The sequence below is a fragment of the Gorilla gorilla genome, chromosome 7 (assembly GCF_029281585.2).
Source record: "Gorilla gorilla gorilla isolate KB3781 chromosome 7, NHGRI_mGorGor1-v2.1_pri, whole genome shotgun sequence".
Classification (NCBI taxonomy): Eukaryota; Metazoa; Chordata; class Mammalia; order Primates; family Hominidae; genus Gorilla; species Gorilla gorilla.
Window position 1 is genome coordinate 105,780,245 of NC_073231.2, and position 18,705 is coordinate 105,798,949.

The window sequence follows — 18,705 nt, forward strand, 5'->3', positions numbered from 1 at the left end:
AAACTTGTCATCCCTACTATCTTTTGTCTAGTCATAGTCCTATTTACCGTTCTCAACTACTCATACATGCCCTGCTCTTGTTTACACTGCCGGTTTACACTGTTTCTCCAAGCCATCACAGCTGATATCTCCTTGTGCTATCCCCAAACTGCCACTCTAAACTCTTGAAGTAAATAAATAATCTTGGCTGGCAGGACTATGCTGAATCTCCTTAGGCACTCTCTAATCAGATGTCCTGGGTCCTCCCAATTCTTAGACCTTTTATACCTGTTTTTCTCCTTCTCTTATTCCATTTTTCAATTCATACAAAACCGTATCCAGGCCATCACTAATCATTCTATACAACAAATGTTTCCTCTAACAACCCCACAATATCACCCCTTACCACAAGATCTTCCATTCAGCTTAATCTCTCCCACTCTAGGTTCCCACATCACCCCTAATCCCACTTGAAGCAGCCCTGAGAAACATCGCCCATTCTCTCTCCATACCACCCCCAAAAATTTTCGCCGCCCCAACACTTCAACACTATTTTGTTTTATTTTTCTTATTAATATAAGAAGGCAGGAATGTCAGGCCTCTGAGCCCAAGCCAAGCCACTGCATCCCGTGACTTGCACGTATACACCCAGATGGCCTGAAGTAACTGAAGAATCACAAAAGAAGTGAAAAGGCCCTGCCCCGCCTTAACTGATGACATTCCACCATTGTGATTTGTTCCTGCCCCACCTTAACTGAGTGATTAACCCTGTGAATTTCCTTCTCCTGGCTCAGAAGCTCCCCCACTGAGCACCTTGTGACCCCCGCCCCTGCCCACCAGAGAACAACCCCCTTTGACTGTAATTTTCCATTACCTTCCCAAATCCTATAAAACGGCCCCACCCCATCTCCCTTCGCTGACTCTTTTCGGACTCAGCCCACCTGCACCCAGGTGAAATAAACAGCTTTATTGCTCACACAAAGCCTGTTTGGTGGTCTCTTCACACTGACACGCATGAAAATCAGTGTGGATTCTGATAAACTAAGTTTAGCCTAAAGCTGCCTCCTTGCATACTTTAAGCTCAGCCTAAAGGTTTCTTCGTACATAGTAAACTGAAACCTTAACTGCATGAGTACACAGACTAACCTACTCTTGTGCCAAACACTGAGTTTTCACTAATTAATGGTGGCCAACTGTTCAAACCATGTTCAAATAAGGCAAACGCTGAGCTGTAACCAATCTAGTGGTTTCTGTACCTCACTTATGTTTCAGTAGGTCACCTGCCTTTTTCTGTCAATTCATCTTCCATCATGTGGCTGTTTCTCTGAGCCTACTTGGATTCGGGAGGCTGCCTGATTCGTGAATCATTCTTTGCACAATTAAACTCCGTTAAATTTAATTTGTCTAAGGTTTTTCTTTTAACAAGTCTTTTGAAAGGTTTGATTTCTGTCTAGCCCTTAGGAAAGAAGGTGGTTAGCAAGGGAAGGGATAGAATTAGGTGTGTCTGTGAACTCAACTTCAAAGATTTCTCTGAGGTTCCTGTGGCCAGGAAGAGGTCCATTCAGTCAGTTAGAGGCTTAGAATTGTATTTCTCATGATGTAGAATCATAAGGGTTGATAGGATTCAGGTGCAAGTTTGGATGAAAATTGGAATGTTTAAACAGGTTTTATGTAAGGAAGTTGTCTCCTGTACCTGAATGTTATATGAAAATGGGTATTATGTCATACTGGGGAACAGTTCCTCTACCTAGTATTGCAAATCCAAAACCTGCTGAAGTTCCAATGAAGGCTATGGTTAGGAACGAAAGGGTTGATGAGCTGAAGGTGAAAGTTTGGAGAAAAACTAGTATATCTGAACAGGCTTTATGTGAAGTTATTGCAAGAGTGGATTTCTGATAGGATGAGTTTGAACCCCTTTTCTCTCTCTGGCGTATGCTCTCTCACCATGTGATGCCTTCCACCAATGTTATGATGCAGCAAAAAGACCCCTCCAAGATGAGGCCCCTTAGTCTTGGACTTCCCACTCTGCAGAATCATGAGCCAAATAAATCTGTGTTCATTATAAGTTACCCCGTCTGTGGTATTCCATTATACCAGCACAAGATCAACTAAGACAGAGGATATTGACATAAATCAGAGGAGAAAATAGAAACAATATGATTATGATGCTTTGGAAAAGAATGAGTGGGCAACAAACACAGTAATCACAATTCATCTTCTGGGTAGGAAGTGTGAAGAAACGATGTTAGATACTGAATCTACTCCATGGGAAAAACTCCCTGTCCCTAGTCCTCTGAGGCCCTTGGCTTTACCTTCAAGGAAAATTTTTATCTATTATTCTCTAAGCCAAGTTTGAGGTTGGCATTGGAGAGTGGGCCTCTTTGGGGACTGTACAAATTTCATTACTTGCTTTTTGATGATGCAAATTTGGGGACCTTGTGATTATTTTAGATACTGAAAAATTACAGATACTTTTATGCCAGGTTTGTGGCTTTGCTGGGAATACAATTCTATCAAAATTTTAGTAAGCTTCAAGTCTATTTACTACCAGTCAGTTCCATGTCAAAATCTCTTCTGGTCATAGTTCTTAAGCCTGCGAAGTCTCTTATTTTATTTATTCATGTTTGTGTTTAGCTCAGTTCCCTCTCTATTATTTAATGGTGGCTATTTTAAGGTCATCTAAAACAATAGGCTAGATTAGGATGGCAACACCTTTACTTTGACCTTTATTACTGGGCTACCATTGTCCAGATGAAAGGTCTTACTGAGAAACTTTTGTAAAGGGCAATGACCAAAGGCTCAGCTTTACAGGGAATAGTTGCAATTGACTTTCCCAACCTTGAGGCTTCTAATTATTAGATTTTACATCAGTTTTAACTGCAAGCCACAGTTAGAGAATGTGCCTCCCTTAGTTGAGTTGTATTCTCTTCCATTTCTACTTGTAAACTAGTTAATGCTTGACTGATTTACCTTCATGATATCTTGCTAAAAGCAGAAAGGGGCAACCAACACACAAACACACACCAACATTCTTTTTTTTAACCTCTTCCTTTACAAAGCTATGGGCTTAGTAGTCACATGGTCTGCCTTCCAAATTATCACAAGTTAATAGTTTTACCAAGTATTTTGTCATAGTATTACAAAAGTCACCACCTTCACCTTTTTTTAATTTTTATTTTTAGAGATAGGATCTCACTTTGTCACCCAGGCTAGAGTGCAGTGACACAACCACAATTCACTACAGCCTCGACCTCCCAGGCTCAAGCAATCCTCCCACCTCAGCCACCCAAAGTAGCTGGGATTACAGGTGGTACGCTACCATGCCTGGCTAGTTTTTTTTAATTTTTTGTAGAGACAGGTCTCACTATGTTGTCCAGGCTGGTCTTGAATTCCTAGGCTTAAGCAATCCTCCTGCCTCAGCCTCCCAAAGTGCTGGGGTTAAAGGCATGAGCCATGACACCCCGTCTGGTCACCACCTTTCTAGCTTGCAATTATCTGTTGCCTTGCTGCCCACTGACTGACTGCTTAATCAATGCCACATATTTTAGGTTTTTGTTATGGTAGTTCCCTACTCCTGGAGGCAATTTTTGCATAGTTAAGGTATAGGATAAGCTGCTATAACAAAAGGCACACAAATAAAGTGACTCAGACAAGAGAGGGATTTGTTTTTATCTCACATAGCAGTCCAGTGCGAGGCAGCTCTCTTTCATGAGGGCTTCCAGAGACCCAGGCTCCATAATTCCATAGGTGCTCCATCTACTCCATCTACACAGTGAAAGGTTGCCAGCCAGCATCGTAACTATGACCCAGCTTATGGAAAGGGAAAAGAGAGAATACGGTTGGCAAGCATTTTCATTTACTTAAAAGTCTTGAACGGATATCATACACTTCTCTTCACAACCCCTTAGCCTGAACTTGGTCACATGGCTGTATCTACCTGTGAGGTAGATTGGGAAATGATAGTTAACTCCAGTTAGGTCACCTTGGGCACAACTAAAACTTGGGATTCCATTACTAAAAGGAGTAAGGGTAGAATATATGTTTGGAAACACATTTTCTGTCACTGTTACAATGGGGGTAAGGAGGGAGAGTACCACTTACTATTATCATGTACTGTTGAATTTTTTTTTCTAGAACAATAACTATTTTAGGGCCAGGCAACACCCTAAGTATTTGACTCTGTAAAAGGAAAGAGTATAGAAGTTGAATTCTTCTTTTTTTTTTTTTTTTGAGACAGAGTCTTGCTCTGTCGCCAGGCTGGAGTACAGTGGCGCAATCTCGGCTCACTGCAACCTCTGCCTCCCGGGTTCAAGCGATTCTCCTGCCTCAGCCTCCTGAGTAGCTGGGACTACAGGCACGTACCATCTTGCCTGGCTAATTTTTGTATTTTTAGTAGAGACGGGGTTTCACGATGTTGGCCAGGATGGTTTCGATCTCCTGACCTCGTGATCCGCCCTCCTTGGCCTCCCAAAGTGCTGGGATTACAGGCGTGAGCCACCGTGCCCAACCAAATTATTCTTCTCAGAAAAATTTGATCTAAGGCTCTAATTCAAAATATAAAAATAAGTGCTCATTGAAAAATAGACCAAAACTCTATAGACAGTTATACATTAAAAAGCTTTAACGTTATAAACTCATAGAATCACATAATATTAGAGCTAAAAAAGGACCCTGAGTTCTTTATAAAAAAAATAAAATAAACTGTGGCTGAAAGGGGTTAAATAAATGGCCCCAAATCAGAAAGGCAGCAACAGATCTAGGACCAGAATCAAGTTCTTCTTTTCTTTTGTCTTTTTTCTCTTCTTTTCTTTTTTCTTTTCTGAGACAGGGTCTTGCTCTGTCATCCAGGCTGGCGTGCAGTGGTGTGATCATAGCTCACTGTAACCCTGAACTCCTGGGCTTAAGTGATCCTCCCACCTCAGCCTCCAGAGTAGCTAAGACTTGAGGTACTCAACACTGCTCTTAGCTAATTTTTAAATTTTTTGTAGAGACACTGTCTCACTATGATGCCTAGGCTAGTCTCAAACTCCTGGGCTCAAGCGATCCTCCCACCTGGGCTTCCCAAAGTGCTGGGATTAGAGGTGTGAGCCATGGTGCCTGGTTCAGAACCAAATTCTACTGAATCATTGGATATATAGCATCTATTTTTTGAGGCAGAAATTTCACTGTAATTTTAAAGAGTATGCCAATTTAAAAAGAAAATGCAATTTTTCCAGATTATGTACTATTAAGTAATTTTCAATTATATGACAAATGATGAACATATTCATTTAAGAAATATAACATAAATCGGTCAGGAATGGTGGCTCACGCCTGTAATCCCAGCACTTTGGGAGGCCGAGGTGGGCAGATCATGAGGTCAGAAGATTGAAACCATCCTGGCTAACACGGTGAAACCCCATCTCTACTAAAAATACAAAAAATTAGCCTGACATGGTGGCATGCGCCTGTAATCCCAGCTACTTGGGAGGCTGAGGCAGAAGAATCCCTTGAACCCAGGAGGAGGAGGTTGCAGCGAGCCAAGATGATGCCACCGCCCTCCAGCCTGGGGAACAGAGTGAGACTCCATCTCAATAAAAAAAGAAAAAAAGAAAAAAAGAAAAAGAAATATAACATAAATTAATTTATGCCTTTAATACTAAATTTGCTTATTTTAAAAAATTATACACAAGCTGAATCTGATCCAACTGGCCACATTACTTTTGGACTATTTCACTATTGTATTTATTTCAAAATATACTTATTTCACTGATGTTTGGTTGGTTTAAAAAACTTTTAAAAATATACTTATTTACTTCAAATAATAATGTAAACACACAAAGTATGAGCTCAATTTACCCTGTTTTGAAGAGTATAAGTTGATACAGTATACCAGTACTTTCTGGGGTTGTTTTGTTGTTGTTGTTGTTGTTTTGATAGGGTTTCCAGGCTGGAGTGCAGTGGCATGATCATGGCTCACTGTAACCTCGACCCCCCATGCTCAAGCAATCCTCTCACTGTAGCCTCCTGAGTAACTGGGACTACAGGCATATGTCACCATGCCAGGTAACTTTTTGCATTTTTTCTAGAGAAGGGGTTTCACCATGTTTCCCCGGTTGGACTCAAACTCCTGGGCTCAAGCAATCCACCCGCCTTAGCTTCCCAAAGTGCTGAGATTACAGGTGTGGGCCACTACACCCAGCCTTGTTTGTTTTTAAATCCTAGGAATATTCCAAAAGGGAGCTGTCTTTCTTCAAGAGAATTCATAATATCAAGCAGCTCATCATATGCAAAAATATGGCACTATTATAATTTATTTACTTATTTCTTTATACACACCCAAATCAGATTTAAGGGCACTTTTAAGATTACCTAAAATATAGTTTATGTTACAATAAGTGTAAATAGAAAACTTATTTTAAGTTTTATTAATTCAACAAACATTGGCTGAGCATCTCTGTTAGGCATTATGTTTTCAAATATGATGTAAAAGTAAATAAATTATTCAAGTGGCTTTAGTATAGATACTCACTAAAACAAATGAGTCATCACTGATTTAGAAGACACTGTTGGTAGTTTTATAGAGCTAGCAGGTATGATACTTTTAAAAGCATATGCTATAGAATTAGAATTTAAAGGTTCCATTGTCATCAGAGATTTCAAAAAATACAACATAAAAATGTCCAAAAGTCCAAAGCAGTGGTTTTCAACTAGGGATGATGTAGCAAAATATCTAAATATATTTTGAGTTGCCACATCTGAAGAGGTGCTACTGACATAAAGGGTAAGAGGTCAGGGACATTGTTAAACATCCTACAATGCACAGCACAGCCCTCCACAATAAATAGTTATCTGGCCAAAAATGTCACTAGTGCTGAGATTGAGAAATGCCAGCATAAAGTGATTTAATGTGACTTAATAAGCTGAATTTATTATCTGAGAGACATGACAAACACATAGGTATATTTTCACAGATATGAAAAATGTAGATAGGACAAAAGTTTTACAGTTCACATAAAATTCCACATTACTATATATTTATAATTACAAAGACTACTAATGGCACATTTTTATGAATAGCATTGCATTGAACTTTCTTAGATGAGCAGTGATTTTTACCTTGCTGGAATTTTACAGTGGAGCTATTTCCTTCATCTTTTTCAATATTTAACATACATCTATTTTTAAAATGTTCTATATAAGGTGATGGAATGGAAAGCCAAATAACAACTGTATTAGGGTATACACACATATAATTCAAAAATTACAATCATTGTGACTAACACACTGTATTACAGAACAGTGAACAAGACAGTGATAGAACAGAAGAGGATAACTTCTGTAGTTATTTGGGGCATCTGTAGTAAGGGAAGAATACCAAAGACAGCTTCCCAGAAGAACAAATGCCTGATCTGAATGTTTGTCTCAGAAGACAGTGTGTCTGGAATTGGTTCCTTCTGGTGGGTTCTTGGTCTTGCTGACTTCAAGAATGAAGCCGCAGACCCTCACGGTGTTACAGTTCTTAAAGATAGTATGTCTGGAGTTTGTTCCTTCAGATGTTCATACGTGTCCAGAGTTTCTTCCTTCTGGTGGGTTCGTGGTCTTGCTGACTTCAGGAATGAAGCTATAGACCCTCGTGGTGAGTGTTACACCTCATAAAGGTAGTGAAGACCCAAAGAGTGAGCAGCAGTAAGATTTATTGTGAAGAGCAAAAGAACAAACCGTCCACGGCAATGAAGGGGACCCAAGAGGGTTGCCGCTGCTGGCTCAGTTGGCCAGCTTTTATCCCCTTATTTGGCCCTGCCCACATCCTGCTGATTGGTCCATTTTACAGAGTGCTGGTTGGTGTGTTTACAATCCTTTAGTTAGACACAGAGCGCTGATTGGTGCGTTTTTACAGAGTGCTGATTGGTGCATTGACAATCCTTTAGCTAGACACAGAGCGCTGATTGGTGCGTTTTTACAGAGTGCTGATTGGTGCATTGACAATCCTTTAGCTAGACACAGAGTGCTGATTGGTACATTTTTGCAGAGTGCTGATTGGTGCATTTACAATCCTTCAGCTAGACAGAAAAGTTCTCCAAGTCCCCACTTGACCCAGGAAGTCCAGCTGGCTTCACCTCTCAATAGGGGGGCCTTATATGTATATCTTGCCAAATAAAGAACTTCTATTTTACTAATAACAGGTTTACCAATCATCTCAATGAAGTATTTAGAGAAGGGAATTTCATAAGGTTTACATTTTAGAAAGATCACTCAGGATGGTTGTAAAGTGGCCAGGCAGGAGAAAGAGATACTAATTAGAACCCATATCCAAGGTGATAAGGCTCTGGAATAAGACAGTCATCCAATAATGAAGGGGAAAAAGGAGGAGATGCATTGAAGAAATGTTAAGAAAAACTCGTAGAACTACAGATGATACTTCATGGGCACATTAATATAAGGAAATTGCCTCTGGTGGCAAAAACTAGGATGAGCCCATGCTGTGGGATGCTTTCAGGGTAGGCTAAAAAGGAATATGTAACTATTTATAATACAAAATTACCATCAATTTAATATCCATATATAACACAAAACTTTTAATTACTAAATTAACCTTTTTTCCTTTTTTTTGGAGACAGGGTCTTGCTCTGTCACCCAGGCTGGTGGGCAGTGGCATGATCGTAGTTCACTGTAACCTCAAACTCCTGGGCTCAAGTGAGTCTCCTGCCTCAGCCTCTCAAGTAGCTGGGACTACACACATGCACCACCACACCCAGCTAATATTTTTATTTTTTTGTAGATATAGGTTCTCACTATGTTGTTCAGGCTGGTCTTAAACTCCTAGCTTCAGGCACTCCTCCTGTCTTAGCCCCACAAAGCACTGGGACTATAGGCATCAGCCACAATGCCTGTCCTCTTAATTTTATCTTAAGCACAAAACTGACTATAAAATACTTTAAAAATAGAGGTATCAAACTTCAGGGCCCAAGTAAACAATGTGGAGGTCATCATTACCATCCTCACAACAAGAAAAATACCGAACAAACCGAAAATCAACAACTCTTCTTGGAACCATCAAAGAATTATGGTAATAGAGCAAACTGCAGCCACTAAAGCTGGAGAGATAGACATGCAGATACAGACAATCACAGCTTAGTGGGAGCAGAAGCCTGAAGCTGCAGCCACTATCTGGAGGAATACTTGAAACTGTAATTAACAAACTTCTGGAGGCTTAGTGTCAACTAACTTGAGAAGTAAATACTCTGAGGGGGTCCAGTCTTAGGGGCGCACCCACACTTTCTTGAGTTTTACCTACAGGAGGCCCATCAGGTTCTCCTGTGAAGACCAGAGAAAAATCCCCAGCTGCTCTGGTAGAGGGAGGAGTAAAGTCACCATTTTGAAACACACCAAGAGTTTTCTATTCTTAACAAGGCCTGCCTCAAGGGAAACTATTTTACCAGAACCTATCAGAAGAGGGTTTTACCAAAGCCCTAACAACCTGGGGGAAGGGAAATAAATACCCAACTTAGTTTCAATAAAACACTGAGAACCTAATCATGGGACTATAAAATGCTTTCCCCTCCTCCCGCCCTACCCACCACATCAATAGGTCTGTTGTATAATAACAGAGATTTTAGCTAAGAGAACTTCAAGTCTCAGGCACTGTATCAAGGAGTCTCTATGAAAAGCCCAAAACAACAGGGGAGAGAAAAACAAAGACATAGAGGAAATTTCAGCCTCTAATGGCACAGCTACGGCAAACAGTAAATACAGCCTAACTCCCAGCCAGAAAAACATGAAATTTTACACTAAAGACCTATTGACCTCATTTCCATTTATCTAATACATCATGTCTTGCTTCCAAGAAGAAATTACAAGGCATGCAAAAAGGCAAAAAACAGTCGGAAGAGACAAAGCAAGCATCAGAACCAGACTCAGATAAGACAGAGATATTGGAATTATCAGATCAGAAAGTTAAAATTACTATGATTAATATGCTATAAGCTCTAATTTAAAAATTAGATAACATACAAGAACAGATGGGCAGTGTAAGCACAGAGAGGGAAAGTCTAAGAAAAAAATCAAATGGAAACGCTAGAAGTAAAAAACACTGTAATGGAAATGAAGAATGCTATCAATGGGGTCATCAACAGACTACATACAGCTGAGGAAAGAATCACTGCACTTGAAGAGAGATCAATAGAAACTTCCAGAACTGAAATGCAAAGAGAAAATAGAATGAAGAAGACAGAACAGAATATCCAAGAACTGTAGGACAAAAAAAGGGGGTAAATATATATAATAGGAATACCAGGAGGAAAAGAAAGAGAGAAAGGAAGAGAAGAAATATTTGAAGTAATAATGACTAAGGATTTTCCAAAATTAATGATAGACATCAAACCATAGATCCAGGAAGTTTTGAGAACACCAAGCAGGATAATGCCAAAAAAACTATACCTAGGAATAGCATATTTGTGTCTGCAGAAAATCAAAGACAAAGAGAAAATCTTTAAAGAAGCCAGAGGGTAGCAGTGGAAACAATTACCTATAGAGGAGCAAAGATAAGAATTACATCTGATTCATCTTCAGAAACCATGCAAGCAAGAGAAGAGTAGAGTGAAATATTTTAAGTGTTGAAAAGAAAAAAAAAAAACCCACTAACCTAGAATTCTATATTCTATGAAATTATCATTTAAAAGTAAAGGAGAAATAAAGACTTTTAAGGCAAACAAAATCAAAGGAATTTGTTTCCAGTAGACCTGCCTTGCAAGGAATGTTAAAAGAAGTAGTTCTTCAGAGAGAAGGAAAATTATATAGGTCAGAAACGCAAACCTATAAAAAGAAAGAAAAAGCATCCGAGAAGGAATAAAGGAAAAAGGTAAAATAATATGTTTTATTTTTTTCATTCTTAACTGATCTAACAGATAACAGTTTGTTCAAAATAGTAGTAGCAACAATGTATTCAGTGAGTATAGCTTATGGATAAGACAAATGAATGACAACATTGTGATAAGGGAGAGGAGGGAGAGATTGGGAACACTGTTATAAGGTACTTGCACTACTCATGAAGCACTATCGTGTCATTTGAAGGTGGACTTTTATTAGTAGTAAATATATATTGCAAACTCTAGGGCAATGAATAAGAAAAATGTAGAAAGTATATTTGATATGCTAAGAGAGGAGAAAAAATGGAATCATATAAAATGCTCAATTAAAACCAGAGAAGGCAGCACAAGAGTAGAAGTCAGAAGAAAAGGAAACTTCATGGCCACTACACTACAGGGTATGTGGCACTATAGGAGCACAGGAAACTACGGGGTTCCCATGATCAGAAAAAAAAAAAATTTTGAAAACCCACTGCTTTAGAAGAAAAAATGATCTCTGAAGTAGATCTCCTAATAGTTTACCCATTTAAAATATCTAACTCTTCAGAGAATCTGGAGAGGCAGTTTCTACTTTGAAAATGCTTTCTGGGATTATACAAAACTGGAAGTCCAGTGCTTCCAATCTGGTGATCTAGGTCATATCCTCAGAGCTCTTGAGTCATGAGGCCCCCAGATGATTCTCCCAGGTCATTTCTTACACACTCTCCTTTTCCTCCAGGAAAAGTATAGGAGGGTATATGTCTGGGTTCTCTTTGCCACAAGTATAGTTCCAGTTAATAAGGTGGCTTTTACCTTTTGACACTCTTTTCTTGCTACCCTAACAGTTTATTTCAAACAGTGGTTTATGGAACATTGCATCAGAATCACTTCAGGTGTCTGTTAAAGAGTGAGATTCCTGGGTCCAGCCCAAGAACTACTGAATGTGACACTCAGGGAGGGGGCTCAGGAATGTGCATTGCTAGCAAATGTCACAAGTGAGTATTAAGCACACTAAAGTCTGAGAACCACTGCTTTAATATATAGTTCCTGGCAGGGCATGGTGGCTCATGCCTGTAATCCCAGCACTTTGGGAGGCCAAGGAAGGAAGATCCCTTGACATCAGGAGTTTGAGGCCAGCCTGGCCAACATGGCAAAACCCTGTCTCTACTAAAATACAAAAATTAGCCAGGCATGGTGGCACATGCCTGTAGTCCCAGCTACTCGGGAGACTGAGGCAGGAGAATCGCTTGAACCCAGGGGGCAGAGGTTGTGGTGAGCCAAGATTGTGCTAATGTACTCCAGCCTGGGTGATGGAGTGAGACTCCATCTCAAATAATAATAATAATAATATAATAATAATAATAATAATGATAATAATATAGTTCCTTTAGAGTTGGGGATGGGGTAGGGAAAGCTCTTCATTTTATGTTTTGGGACAATTTACCACTTGGAATATTTGTCCCCTAATCGCCTGCTGAATACATCTGTTAACCAAATACAGTACATGCTCAAGGAATATTTGTTGAAAGATGACTTGAGGAACATAGCATCATACTTCCTTAACGACTGTGATAAGCAAAACATTTTGGTTCTTCAAACCTAGATAGTAGTTGTTTTATTCTAAATAAGTTAAACAGTTCGTATAGTCTTGTATGTCATGTGTACAGAATAGCTATAATTTTAAAACTGCAAGAGTAAGACAAGCCAAATTTTCTTTATTTATTTCCCACCTGGAAAATCCAGAATCAAACTTTATTTAAATGTTAGGCTTGCTCTGATACAGACCTTCAAAAAAACAAATCACTGGAGCTTCTCATGTCAGCAAAATCTGGTTTAAAGAATTCCTGCAAAGGAAAAATAAATGGATGAAAATATAAACATCTATAGAAAATATAAATACAAATATAAATGCAAAACAACAAAAAACTTATATAGAGTTGTTGATATGGTTTGGCTGTGTCCCCACCCAAATCTCATCTTGTAGTTCCCATAATTCCCACGTCATGGGAGGGACCCAGTGGGAGGTAATTGAATCATGGGGGTGGTTACCCTCAGGCTGTTCTCATGATAGTGAGTGAGTTCTCATGAGATCTGATGGTTTTATAAGGGGCTTTCCCCCCTTTTGCTTGGCACTTCTCTCTCCTGCTGTCTCTTGAAGAAGGACATGTTTGCTTCCCCTTCAGCCATGATTGTAAGTTTCCTGAGGCTTCCCTAGCCACATGGAACTGAGTCAATTAAACCTCTTTCCTTTATAAATTACCCAATCTCGGGTATTTCTTCATAGCAGCATGAGAACGGACTAATACAGTTGTCATAAGGATCAAAATGTGAGCAGGAGTGTCAGCAAATGTTAGGGAGACTATGAGGCTGGCCTGAGGGGTGGAGAAATGGGCAAAAGAGTGTAGAGGCTAGGGTAAACTAGAAGAGAAAAAAATGAGTAGGCTAAGAACATTAAGGCCTACTCATCAAACCTCCCAAGAACCAGAAAACTAAGGATGTTAAGAAACCAAAAAGCTAATCTACAAGCAAAAGATAAAAGAAACAGGACTTTTAACTGGGTTCTTCAAATATTAGGTCAATGAATTACACATTATACTACATTACTAGACTACTTTGTAAGGCTTTGTTAAACTCTAACACTAGTATCCAATCAAAACTGTATAATCACCTCAGAATCTGTGTGAGAGAAGGGCCCTCAATTTTTAGTTCTTTTTTTTTTTAATTTTAAGTTCCTTCTAATATTTCCAGCTTAGAAAATCTTGGGAAAACTGAGCTATAGCCCATTCTTCCATACATGTTCTTTGCAGAAGAAAACATACAAGGAGTAAATAAAAGCAATACATGATCACTCTCCAGAGGCCTTACTTCTTAGGAGACTGTGCCATTCAAAAGGGAGGCAAGGCTTTCCTCGCCATCAATTTATTAGTGGGACATGTTATATGTGTGGTATGCTGTGTGTGTGCATGCGTGCATGTACATGAATGAGTGTATTACGAGGACATGTGTGGGACCAACCAACATTCAGACCATGACATACCTTGAACCTATCAGCAGCAGGATGTAAACACTCACAAGAATGCTGTCACTCTGGAAAAGACATGAAGTTTTATGTATATATTTAGTCTTTCCTCCTTAGCAGAGGAGAGGAACAGAGACAGAGAGAAGCAGGACTCACACACACGGAGAAATTCTCCTAAGTTGGGGGGCAGAATAGGGTGGAGGGGTCGGTCCTCACCCCTTCCTCCCTGTACATTCTGAATGGCCAGGTGAGAGGCAAAACTCCAACAAAAAGAAAGAAAGAACTGAAGATAGACTACACTGGGAACTCACTCTGGCTGCTGTGGGCAGACATATTCTTTTTCAAAGACATAGTTGAAGAGCTAGCCTTAAAATTTGTGAGAGGTTGCAAGCCTGCACGAAAATAAAAGAGATAAGAAAAACAGTAAAGTAAATATTGGCAAAGTCTTCTAAAATTAATCTGTGATAAAAGATAAAAAAGTAAACTTGTAGGCAAAAGGCAAAAATTACCTGCAAACAACTTTTTTTCTAGTTCTTCTTGGATCTTAAGAAGAATTCTCTCCTGTTCTAAGGCTTCTATATACTTTGAGTAGCACCAGGTTGGCTAAAAAAAGCAATTTTCAAAGTTAATTCTGAAATGTTTGCTTTAGGAAATAAACTGAAGATAAGATGTCGTCTATCAGCCTCTTCATTTAAATTTTTATTAAAGTATAACACACATAAAGAAAAGTGCTCATCACAAGTTTATAATGATATGAATTTTTACCAACTGAATGTACCCAGGTCACCTTTTAACTGGGTACCACAAATTATTATCAACCTACCTTAGTCCATTTTCATAAAAATATTTATGATAAAGTAAGTGTATTTTCTTCCATAGCCTTGACAAAATGTTTAAATTCCCTGGTTTGCAGGGAGGAGGTGGGAACGTGAGGGTGGTGATATTCTGTTTCTCAGTGAATCAATGTCAACAAAAGCTTTACAGATATATTGACAGCTATTCAGTCATCTTTATATATTCAATTTGATTGTAAATTTAGTGCTTAGGAAAGATCTTTATATATTCAATTTGACTGTAAATCAAGTTTTAGGGGGAGAGTAACTTTGCATTTGGATTCATTATAATTCTTCAATGTGCAAAATCTATCTAAAACAAATGCATATACAGTTAGCCCTTCACATCCACAGGTTCTGCATCTGCAGATTCAACCCAATTGCAGATCAAAAATATTTTTAAAAATCAACAAAAAATAATACAAATAAAATATACAGTATAACTATTTACATAGCATTTACTTATGCTATAGTATAATACTTAGGTAATATATGTAATCTAGAGATGATTCGAAGTATATGGGAGGATGTGGATAGGTTATATGCAAATACCATGTTGTTTTATATCAGGGACTTGAGCATCTTCAGATTTTGGTATCTGCAGGCAGTCTTGGAACCACCCCACTGTGGACACTGAGGAACGACTGTATAGGGCATCTACATTTACAAAATGTCAGTGTATTTTTACTTTACAAATTGCTAAAGTAATTCAACATGTATACTTTAAACAGAAATCATTATAAGCTACATTTATATTTATGGGTTTCTAAAAGTTTTTTAGTTTCCTACAAAAATCTTGAATATGACAAGATAGCATCATCATCACCACCACCATCATCATCATCATCATCCCTTTCTCTCTCTCTCTTTTTAACCGATAAGGTAAGAGGCTCAAAGGAAATTATGTGATTATATCCAGGTTTCAAGATAATACTGACCTGTGATAAAAAAAAGATTAGAAGCCTGTTACCTCACACCTGTAATCCTAGCACTTTGGAAGGCTAAGGTGGGAGGATTGCGCAAGCCCAGGAGTTTGAGACCAGCCTGGGCAACATGGCGAAACTTCATCTCTATAAAAAATACAAAAAATTAGCCAGGCATGGTGGTGTGCACCTGTAGTCCCAGCTACTTGGGAGGCTGAAGTGGGAGGATTCCTTGAGCCTAGGAAGTTGAGGCTGCAAAGAGCCCTTGCACCCTTTAACCTGCAAAGAGTTATTGTACCACTGCACTCCAGCCTGGGTGACAGAGCAAGACCCTGTCTCAAAAAAAGAAAAAAAAAAAAAAGAAGCAGCCTGATATCTCTAACTGGACCCTGATATCTCTAACTGGACATTTCCCCCCTTCACACTGTGTTTCTAAAATTTAATGCTAGTCATTTGCTAATGAATGGTATTATTTGCTAGGTATCATATGCTTTTAGATATCTCTTTCAGTATACAGTTCCATAAAATTGGATATTTCTCTTCTCTCAATAATAGCTTCATAGTTAGCCAGTTATCTTAGCTGGGTAACTGAACTTATTTGACATTCCTAAATGCCAAAAAGATTGTTTCTTGAGTTAGTATTACCCTAAGATACAAATGCTTTCAATACAAGTCATCAAAAATAGACATAAGTTAAACATATGACATTTCAGGGAAGTAACAGTAATGTACTAGTTATAAATGTACATGTAAACACAGAAACCATAATGTATTGGTGGATGGTCATGTATGGTTAATTTTATGACTACTTCAAAAAATTAAAAATTTGAGACTAAGCATTTGACATTCTTCTGTCATTTTTTAACCCAAGAATACAACATCCTATATATATTCCATCTTGTTCTATTATACTGTATCTGTCTTATTTTCTTTTCCAACAAGATGATCACTTCAACTTCTGCAATTTAAGTCTTCCTCATGTATCTCAAGAAGTTATTTTTCTTTATTAAACTATCTGGGATTGGCTGAAATTTTAATGAAGGCTCAAAGAAACTCCCTTCAATCTCTCCTACTATTATAATTGTAGGCTTATTTTCAAACAAACACATTTCTAGTACCGTACAATGACTGAGTTACTGCATTCCACTATCCAATGCTCTAGCGGGGAAATGAGGTCTGCACCATCTTGCATGCTTACTTGTCGGCCATATGGTTGGAGGCCTAGGAAGGAATCACTGAGTAAAGCGGTTTTGATAGCAGGCACTGAAGTATTTGCATATTGTTTGATTCCATCCTGTAATTATATTAAATTAAATTATTACCCAGAAAAGATAATGCTATGTTAATATAAACTTATGGCTAAGGAGTTATAACATCATATGACATAATATTTCATAGTGAGTGCTGCACTTGAGGTTTCATCAAGTCAATATCACTAATGTGACAGAGTCTCCTGCTTTGATCTTTAATCTTATTTCATACTAATATAAAAATACTTTAAAATAAATGAGAGAAATGATTAAGTTGAATGTAAAAATCATTCCCAAATTCTGGAATCCAAGAAAAACCACTATAAACATTTTCATGAACATCCATCCATATTTCTCACTAGGGAAAATGCATAGATTCACAATTTTAATCTTTATATTTTATTATATAAATTTTATACAAATACAATCTAACTATGTTTGCTCTTTTTAAATCTGCCTTTTCATGTAGAATATGTTGTGAAAATGTGAATAAATATAAAGCTGGAATGTATGCTGGGCCTTTGTATTTTTTACCATTGTTTATCTGCTGTAGAACAGTGTCTGCCACATAGTATGCACTCAAATATTTGTTGAATGATGAAATTAATAAATTACATCACCATTTTCAGTGGATGAATGATCTTATGCACTAAAAGGTTTGCTGAATGATAAAATGAATAAATGTTATCATCACTTTCAACAGATAATATTTTAGAAAAAGGATGTATCATAGAATTTAATTAACAACACTCATTAGAAATTTAGGTCATTTTCTTACTCAGCAACAGAAAGTCAAAAACCACATGTTCTCATTTATAAGTGGGAGCTAAATGATGGGTACACACAGACATATAGAGTAGAGTAACAGACACTGGTGACTCCAAAAGTTGGGAGGGTGGGAGGCAAGTGAACGATGAAATACAACCTGTTGGGTACAACATACACTATTTGGGTGATGAGTATACTTCAAAGCCCAGACTTTACCACACACAACATACCCATGTAACACAACTGCACTTGTACTCCTAAATCTATACAAATAAAAAATTAATTAAATTTCCTTAAAAAAAGAAAAAAAAGTACCCAAACTTAAGAGGAAAACACATTTGAAGTAATTATAACAAAAAAGAACCATGTATAATTGTATTTCAATTAACACAAATCTTTAAGAAAAACAAATAAGCCAACAGATGAGTAAAGAAGAGACACAACAGAAACTTCCCCAAAGAGGAAATGCTATGCTTAACAGAAACGGACAATTTTTTCAATATCCCTACTAATTAAAGCCATGAAAATAAGAACATTTCATGCCTTTCAAATTAGTCTTTAAAAATGATAAAATGAGAGTTTCAACGTATGAATTCTGAGGAACACAAACATGTAGTCCATACCAACTACTTTTCATTTCTAGAACTTCATTATCCAAAACAGAAGCTCTGTTCCCATTAAATAATAACTCCTTACTGCCTTCTATCCCCAGCCCCTGGCAACCTCTATTCTTTCTGTTTCTATGAATTTGACTATTATAGGTACCTCATCTGGCAAGATGGCTGAATAGGAAGAGCTCCCGTCTGCAGCTCCCAGCAAGACCAACACAGAAGGAGGGTGATTTCTGCATTTCCTCCTGAGGTACTTGTTCATCTCATTGGGACCGGTTAGACAGTGAGTACAGCCCACAGAGCATGCGCAGAAGCAGGGTGGGGTGTTGCCTCACGCAGGAAGTGCAAGGGGTCGGGGAACTCCCTCCCCTAGCCAAGGGAAGCCATGAGGGACTGTGCTGTGAGGAATGATGCACTCCAACCCAGATACTATGCTTTTCCCACAGTCTTCACAACCTGCAGGCTAGGAGATTCCCTCGGTGCCTATGCCACCAGT

At 38.4% G+C, this 18,705-nt stretch overlaps 1 protein-coding gene across 17 annotated transcripts in view; it reads right to left on the bottom strand.

The window, feature by feature from the left end:
- Nucleotides 1-3,770: 3,770 nt before the first annotated feature.
- Nucleotides 3,771-18,705, bottom strand: part of RGS22 (regulator of G protein signaling 22) — a 164,498-nt gene continuing 149,563 nt past the window's right edge. For 15 of the 17 annotated variants that reach the window (XM_055348123.2, XM_055348117.2, XM_055348121.2 and 12 more), the window contains 5 exons: nt 16,779-16,874; nt 14,334-14,427; nt 14,136-14,216; nt 13,843-13,892; nt 6,863-12,649 (listed from right to left, as the gene is read on the bottom strand). In XM_055348123.2, coding sequence (XP_055204098.2) covers nt 13,888-13,892; nt 14,136-14,216; nt 14,334-14,427; nt 16,779-16,874 — 276 coding nt within the window. In that variant the 3' untranslated portion in view covers nt 6,863-12,649; nt 13,843-13,887. Of the gene's footprint in view, nt 3,790-6,862; nt 12,650-13,842; nt 13,893-14,135; nt 14,217-14,333; nt 14,428-16,778; nt 16,875-18,705 lie in introns of those variants that run through there. The other 2 variants (XR_008667633.2, XM_031014063.3) reach the window with 2 other exon arrangements.